The sequence below is a fragment of the Microtus ochrogaster genome, unplaced genomic scaffold (assembly GCF_000317375.1).
Source record: "Microtus ochrogaster isolate Prairie Vole_2 unplaced genomic scaffold, MicOch1.0 UNK26, whole genome shotgun sequence".
Lineage (NCBI taxonomy): Eukaryota > Metazoa > Chordata > Mammalia > Rodentia > Cricetidae > Microtus > Microtus ochrogaster.
The window spans coordinates 4,908,493-4,917,199 of record NW_004949124.1 but is presented as its reverse complement, the minus strand read 5'-3'; the positions used below and the strand labels follow the sequence as shown (position 1 = coordinate 4,917,199).

The 8,707-nt window shown below is 40.3% G+C and overlaps 1 protein-coding gene across 2 annotated transcripts in view; it reads left to right on the top strand.

Annotated features, from left to right (window-relative positions):
• The window catches only part of Babam2 (BRISC and BRCA1 A complex member 2), a 375,365-nt gene that overhangs the window by 2,948 nt on the left and 363,710 nt on the right, over positions 1-8,707 (top strand). For both annotated transcript variants that reach the window (XM_005367962.3, XM_026789694.1), the window contains exon 2: positions 1,324-1,475. In XM_005367962.3, the coding sequence (XP_005368019.1) occupies positions 1,348-1,475 (128 nt within the window). In that variant the 5' untranslated portion in view covers positions 1,324-1,347. The remainder of the gene's footprint in view (positions 1-1,323; positions 1,476-8,707) is intronic.

Sequence of the window (8,707 nt, the reverse complement as noted above, 5' to 3'; positions counted from 1 at the left end):
TGTATGTGTGTTTGCATGGTATATTTGTGTGTATATCTATAGTGTATGTGTGTGTGCATGGTCTGTTTGTGTGTATATGTATAGTGTATGTGTGTGCATGGTCTATTTGTGTGTATAGATATAGTGTGTGTGTGCATGGTATATTTGTGTGTATATGTATAGTGTATGTGTGTGTACATGATATATTTGTGTGTATAGATATAGTGTATGTGAGTGTACATGGTCTATTTGTGTGTATAGATATAGTGTGTGTGTGCATGATATATTTGTGTGTATATGTATAGTGTCTGTGTCTGCTGCAAGCCTGAGTGCTGGATTACATATGTGTGTCTCTGGGACTGGCTTTTATGTGGTTGCTGTGGGTCTGAACTCATGCAAGTTCATACATGCTCAGCAAGCCTTTTACTCACTGAACCATTTCCTTAGGTGCCCCTCACCCTATCAGTTTTTGAGGGTATACTCTCTCCATCCCTAAATATTTCTCCAGCTTTACTCCCCTTAATCATTTATTTAAAATACTTTTGAAGTTTATTTTTATTAAATCTATTACTTGAGCCCATATTCTGAGCATGGGTCTCAGGTATAGACCTGACCAGTATCCATGGTCCTGGCCAGTAGTTAATAAAGCTTGCTTCAAATTTGGCTAAAAATCTATTATTTGAACTTACCACTTAATTTATTTATTATCAAAATGTTACTGGATGCTAAGTGTATGTTGAATGCATTTGTTGATGTGAGACTTTTGCGTTGTAGTCTTGTTGGAGAGAGTTCATGTATACAGGTAATTACAATCCATCATGGAAGGACTTATTAAGAAAGGGATTCAGCCATAAATGGTTTCTAGTAAGTAATAATTGGTTGTGTTTGCTTTAGAGTTTGTGTGTTGTCACCCATCAAGCTCTTTGTCCTTGTGGGGACATGGATGGAGGGCTTCCTAACTCAGCGACATGTGTTTTGTGTGTTACTAGGAAGGGACTGTTAGGGAAGGCTTCTCCATCTCAATCAAATTAGAAGGGCCGGTTGTGTTGTGCAGCTGTGCAGCTTAAGGGGACTGTGCTGTCATCTTTGGAAAGGAGGAGGGATTGTTCTTCAAGGGTTCCTTTCATTCCTGAACAGCATGGAGCTGCCCATGCCCTGACTGTCTGAGCAGCAGGGATCTGGTTTCTTCTGGAAGACCAATGGTAGAGGTGTTACTGGGTTATAGAGAATTTGCTCATACGAGAAACATTCTGAGCACCGTGCTAGCTTCCAGGAAACTTGGTACATCTTTATCTCTGTATTGTATCTGGTATACTGATCACTTTACTTTCTTTCTGTTTTCAGTGGTGATTCATAAATCAAGTTAAAATGTCTCCAGAAATTGCCTTGAACCGGATTTCTCCAATGCTGTCCCCATTCATATCTAGCGTGGTCCGAAATGGAAAGGTGGGGCTGGATGCTACAAACTGTTTGAGAATAACGGACTTGAAGTCTGGGTATGTACAGAGCTAACTCAGCCTTTGCTTTACAATAAACCTTTCTTACCGGAGTCATTAAAATTGTCCATCACAGGTAGCTTTCAAGTCTTGCTCTCATTACTGGCTAATCTAGTTGAGTTAAAAAAATGTTTGTGTGTGTGTGTGTGTGTGTGTGTGTGTGTGTGTGTGTGTGTTTCAATATGCACGCTGAAGATTGAGCTCAGGGTCTCACACATTCTAGTGAAGAACTTGACCAAAGAGTTCCATGCCAGTTCCCAATTCATCTGGTTTTGTTTAATTTTTGACATTTTACTTATTTCATAAGTGTATATGTCCATGCGTGGACATTTATTTCTATTGGGACTGCTCATGCATTCTTTTCTGGCTTATCTCTTCGGGTTTCAGCGTGTGTGTTCTTCTTTCGTTGGCTTGTTTTCTTGTTTACTGCAACCTGACATCTACTGTACGAATTGGGTGTAGAGCTGCCGTGTCTGCCATCATTTAGTAATCTCCCTTAATACAAAAATGGCAATAGCTAACCAGAATGGGTCACTCTTCACAGTGGGGTTCAAACGTCCAGTCTCACTCCCGGATATGTTGTATTAAATAGAAAACAAAAATCCCATAAACAAAACAAAGAAGAAAAAAAGAAAAATGAAGTGGAAAAGCCTGCCATACATTTCATCTGGAAATAAAATTAGATCTACAGAAAAGACGGAAAAATATTATAGGAAATTGCAGTAGTAATTTTGGTTGTCAACTTGACAGACCTAGGAAGAGGGACCCTCAGTTGAATTGCCTCTATAAGACTGACCTGTGGGCATGTCTGAAGGGCATTTTCATGATTTTCAAATGGTGGAGGAGGAAGGCTCAGTCTGGTAGGCAGAGCCATCTCTGGGCATGTCAGCCTGTGCTGTATGAGAAGTTTGCTGGCAATATCCTGGGGGAGCAAGCTAGCAGTCAGCACCCCTCCAGGTCTGGCTCTCATCTCAGTTCTTACTTCCGGGTTCCCGCTTGTGTTCCTGCCCTTGCTTCCCTCAGTGATGGTCTCGAGCCTGGAAGGTGTAATAAGCCCACCCTTAGACTGTTTGTGGCCATTGTTTCTCAGAGCACCAGAGAAGCAAAGTAGGGCAGAAATTCACATTGTTTTTACCATTATTGATCATTTTATAGCTCTTATTTGAGATTAGCTGTTTTCCTCTTTTGTGGACAAAGATTAATCCAGGATACAAATTGTATTTAATTGTCAGTATTCTGTTTCTCTAGCTTGTCTGTCTCTTTTTTTTTTTTAAGTCTTTCTATGTTTGAATGACATAGACATTCTTTGATTTTTGTTTTGTTTTGTTTTGTTTCTCAAGACAGAGTTTTTCTGTGTAACAGCCCTAGCTGTCCTAGAACTCACTCTGTTGAGCAGGCTGGCCTTGAACTCACAGACATCCACCTGCCTCTGCCTCTCAAGTGTGGGGATTAAAGGTGTGTGCCACCTCCGCCCAGCTTGACCTTGGCATTCTTAAAGAATATTGGCTAGATATTTTGTGATCTTTCCCTCCCTCTATACTACGCTTTCTTGCATTCAAATCAGAATGTACCCGTTCCCCAAGAGCTATAGCGGTGTTCCACCTCAGCACATCCGATGCATGGCTATATGATGGCCATGTCTTTTTATGTCATCCTCCTGCCTCAGCCTCCTGAGTAGCTGGGATAACAGACACCACAGCCACTCAACCATGCAGCCAGAAGGTGAGACCTCAACACTGCAGTGTGCTTGACACATTAGGCACATTTTATACATTTTTAATATATGATCATCCCAATTTCTGATGTGTTTAGTGGGTGTACCTTCTTTATAAGCCAGGGAGTAAAATATCTGTCATTATTGGTTCCCAGTGTTTATCTTTGGGAGGTCTGTCAAGTGACTTTTTGATGTTTTGACATTTCCTCATTTTTTTCTTACTAGAAATACCACTTTGTGTGTGTGTATGTGTGTATGTGTGTGTGTGTGAAAGAGAAAGAGAGAGAGAGAGAAAGAGAGAGAGCGAGAGAAAGCAAGCAAACAAGGCGAGAGAGAGAGCGAGAGAAAAAGCAAGCAAACAAGGCCAGAGAGAGAGAGAGAGCGAGAGAAAGCAAGCAAACAAGGCTAGAGAGAGAGAGAGAGAGAAAGAGAGAGAGCGAGAGAAAGCAAGCAAACAAGGCTAGAGAGAGAGAGAAAGAGAGAGCGAGAGAAAGCAAGCAAAAAGGCAAGAGAGAGAGAGAGAGAGAGAGAGAGAGAGAGAGAGAGAGAGAGAGAGAGAGAGAGAGAGAGAGCAAACAAGGTTTTATTGAGAAGTACAGCAACAGCATCAGAGAGGGGTCCAGGAGATGAGTGGCCTCATATGTTGCATTTTTGGTTTTAGTTATACTTATTAGGCTGTTTCTCTTATTCTTTTGTGTCTATTCATATTTCGTCTGTCTCTGTATGTGAACATGTACATACCCCACTGCATCTGTGGAAGTAGAGGACAACCTGAGTCCCAGGATTGATCTCAGTCGTCAGGCTTGGATGACGAGTGCCTTTTTACCCACTGAACCATTTCGTTGACTAGCGTTTCTCTTTTCTCTTTCTTTTAGGCCTGTAGTGCTCAGGGTTATGGGCTATAGTTGAGATCCATATTCTAATTTTTGTTTACTCCATGTAGGGCACAGTGCACACAGAAAGTATCATCTGAGGAGACATTTTGGAGATTATAAGGACAATCATGTTAGTAATTGAAGAGATGCTATTTTAGTACCCATTTTCCTTATTTGATTGATAAGCTGAACAGACAGGCAAGATCCAAATAAAAGCAAGATTCTTTTTTTTAAAGTGTGATAATTCATCCTCACTTCCCTTATGGACCTTGGATTTTTCTGTATCTTTAGGACTATGTGCACTTCTAAGCTCCATCGCTAGGCCATCAGTCTCTTAAGGACGGAGATCTTACTGAACTTATTTGTATGCTTCTGTGAGTTTGCTATGGTGCCTCATGGGCTAAGCGAGTGGGTGATGGGATAGGTGTTTCACAGAGAGGCTACTTGCTTACAGGGCCAGAGTAGTTTTGTTCTTGTAGCTTGGGAGACTTTTTATTGTCTTGCTAACATAATTAATTCTATTATACATCATTCTAAAAATTGACATTCCCTGACACACAGGCAGACACTCTTGAAATTATAGCAAAAATATATTACAGCATTAGATTTATTTTTTTAAAAATTTTACACTTATTTACATGTTTTTAGATTTATTTATTTTGTTTTATGCATTTGAGTTTTTTGCCTGAATGTACATAAGGGCACTGTGTGCATGCCTGGTGCCGTAGAGGCTGGAAGGTGTTGGATCCGTCGAACTGGAGTTAGCATAGGATTGTGAACCATGATGTGGTACTAGGAACCAAGTTCCTGGGTTCTCTGCAAGAGCAACAAGTGTTCTAACGACTGAGCCATCTCACCAACTCCAGATTTATCCCTTTAGATAGAATATATACTGAGACCCAAGGGGCTGCTGTTAATGACAGGGAATTTTCCCATGAACGTTCTGAAGTTGTGTGGTAACTTCACAGGCTTGTTCTATTTGCAGGATGCCGTACTTTGTCATTTTTAGTGAGTTTAGTAATCTTGATGTTGTCTAAGTGTCTGATCAGCACTCTGTGATGATGCCTGGCAAGTCTAATGGGGAAAGCAGCTCCCTGCAACCTGTGGCAGCTGAGTCTTAATAGCCTTTTTTGGCATATTGCAAGTGACTCAACCCCACTGGCACATGGCTGTGTTTGGGGCATCTGCTGTGACATCTCATCCACCCACAAGTACCTGTTGCATTTTTTTTTTTTTTGGTGCATGTTCTGAATTTTGTTACTTAGTTAAAAATAGATACTCAGTGTAAGTACTTGATTACTAAAGAGGGTAATTTTAAACGATGAGTGGTGTGCGCTCTTATGATTGAGCTCAGTTGGGCTGCGTCTGTCTCTAGCTTGCTTAGTCTGTCTGGAAGGAAGCTGCTGTTCTGGGAGGCAACAGGTCCATTTAAAGATGGCAGTTTTAATATTTTAGCATGTAGATGTTCATTTGGCTCTTCACATTGCTTCTTTCTTTTAATCTCATTCTTTCTCCCTGAGCATGTCTTCATTCTCTCTCTCTCTCTCTCTCTCTCTCTCTCTCTCTCTCTCTCTGTGTGTGTGTGTGTGTGTATATATATACATATATATATGTATATATACACACACACACACATGTACATATACATATACAGGCCCTCTCTACATTGCCTGTCTTGAAACTCACTATGCCTCTCACCTGGCCATACTTTATATATTTACTATGCATAAATATGTCTCCAAACAGTATCTTATTTTGCATGTATAAAAAGTGTTTCCAAATGATATACTCTATATATTCATGTGAAATTTTCTTGTTTTGCTGTTTTTTTCTTTTTTTCATTAAAAACATTTTTTGAGACATGGTCTCACTATATTGTCTAGGCTGGTGTTGAACTCACTTGAATTCTGCTTCAGCCTCCTAAGTGCAGGGTTTATAGTCAGTGCACTACCATGCCTGGTTTATCTAGTTTTAAGCTGGTAAGATTTGTATTCATAGACGTAGACATAATTCTTTCATTTGATTTAGTATATCATAGTCCACTGTGTGAATATGACCCCTATTTTAAATTAATATTTATTAATTTTTTATTTATCCTTTGACAATTTCATATGTGTATATAATACATGCACACCCATAACTCCCTTATTCTATTCCCCACAAACATGTCCTCAGCATGTCTCTCCCACTTTGAAATAGCCTCAGTTTTAATTCATTATTAATTTTTTTTTCTGACAAAGAATGCCATAGTGAACATTCTGTTGTGTCCATACAAGAAGATGCACATGAGAACATTGTCTCAGGCAGAATCTCTCCACCTGGGTATGTTTATCTATTAGTGCTGTAAAAGCAAGACAGTGAGTCATAACAACATTTAAGAAGGGGAAACAAGCCAGCGTGGAAACTCTAAGAACATGTCATGTGTAGTAAGGATGAAGAGTATTTTGCGAATTTTCAGTAAAATAAGTAGAAGTGTACTGGGTGGGTCATAGTGAAAAAATACGTGTGATGATGGAAACTGTCTGTCAGCTGCTCCTTGATCCTCTATTCCTAGGAATACAGTTACTCACTCCTAGACTGTGTGTATGTGTACCTTTTTAGTTTTTGGCTGTAGCCATGTAGTTAAGTGTCTGTTTCCTTTTACTAGAAAGGTAGGAGAGTTTCTTGTAGTTGGTAGCCTCACTGTTATCTGGTGCAATAGTTTGTCTTCTGTTGCTGTGGTCAGATGCCTTGACAGAAGCAGCTTAGAGGAGCAAGGGTTTATTTTGATGTGCTGTTCCAGAAGGGTGCAGCCGGTCATGGTGGGAAGACATGGAGACAGGCAGGGGAGGTGTGGTGGTCGGAGGAGGAAGCTGGCTGGTTACATTTTATCAGTTTTCAAGAAACAGAACAGGAGCAGGCTATAAAAGGTCAACCTGCCTCCTGCAACATAGGTTCAGTGCCTAAAAGTGCCATAAATCTTCCCAAACAGCACTACCAGCAGGGACCAAATCTTCCAACACACGAGCCTATCAGAACATTTCACCTACACATCATGGCAGTGTTGCGGACCTTGGCTTTTGTCAAGCCAATACAGTGTGAAGTGGTATTCCATCTGGTTTTAGCTTAAATCTCTCTAGTCTCTGTGACAGTCTTTTTATGTGCCCACTGGCAATTCAGTTTCTACTTTTGGAGATAGCCTTTACTCATTCTTTAAGTGAGGGAACCTCTTCTAATCCAGTCAACAAAACCTTTTCTTTTTAATTCACCAAGAAAAGGGAATAAGGAAGACTGATCTAGTGAGGGATTGACTGGGAATGGGTGTTCAGGAGAACTCTCTCTGAGATGACATTTAAGTTGAGTCTAATTTAGTGTGAAAGTTAGGGGATCGGATGTAAAGAGGTAAGCATGTGCAAAGGTGGGAAGATGCTTTGAGCTCTGGGGTCTGAGGACCACTGTGGTTGGAGAGAGATGAGAGGCAGACACAAGAGATTCTTGTGGTGGTCAGGAGTAGATTCCATAGAGCCCGAGGGCCTAGGTTTGAAGATGTTTCATTCCCGATGAAATGAGAGACTAGAAAGGGGTTTTAGGTCATGTGATGTGATCTTATTGTGTTAGCAATAAAATAGCTGGCGTATGTGGAAACGCTACTGTTCGCGATATGGTATCTAGTTAACAGGCCCGTACGATAGCCTTGGTGAAAGATGATGGAGTCTTATGTGGTGGTGGCAATGACGACAGATGAGGTTAATAAGGCTGTTTAGGAGGTAGAATAGTGAGGACATTGGATGTGGGGTTTGAGGGGGAGTCAAAGTGGCTGCCTGTCTTAGCTTGAGTTCCTGTCATTTATTGAGATGGGGAATGGCCAGTGGGAGAATTGCTCCAATCTAGTTTGGTTAGTTTCTGGATCTACTATATCGCTGTCATTTTGGGTCTTCACCTTTTCCTGTACTGAGTCTCATATCTTGTTTTCTCATCTCATTCTCTTTCTTTATTGGAGGTTATAGCATCCTGACAAAGGGAGAGGAGGAGATATATTGTAGAGTTCTTGAAAATCTAAAAGTGTTCCTATTTTAAGCTTCACCAACAATTATTTGGGGGCTGGTACAGAAATCTAATTACAAATGATTTTCCTTTTGAATGTTGGTTGCTTTGATCTGTAATTTTGGAGATACCCAATACACATACTGTCAAAATGTCATGGAGACAGTGTTCTGTCTTATTTCTGTAAGGATATTAATTTTGGTGAAATTCTTCTTGCTGTGCTAATCTTTCATGTGAATGGCTTTCTTCAAGTCGTTGAATATTGGTAGTCCATATTTATTAAAGAATATGATTCTAAGATTCATGTTTGAAGCTCTTTGAGCTTGGATGAGTTAACTTTTGAGTTCCATTGTAGTGTTACTAGGCAACACTGGCCCTTTGTATAGGGTGATTACTAGGTTTATTATTTGATGGACTTTCTCTATGCTATAACATAAACCCATGTGGATGCATGCCTCATTCATCAGCAAAATCCCAATTTGTAGACCAAATTATGCACACTTTAAGGCTTTTGATACCCCAATCCAGTAGTATATTTCATATTAGTAAGTAATACCCTTAGTCCGGTAGTATATTACACACTGGTGAGTGATACCCTTAGTCCGGTAGTATATTACACA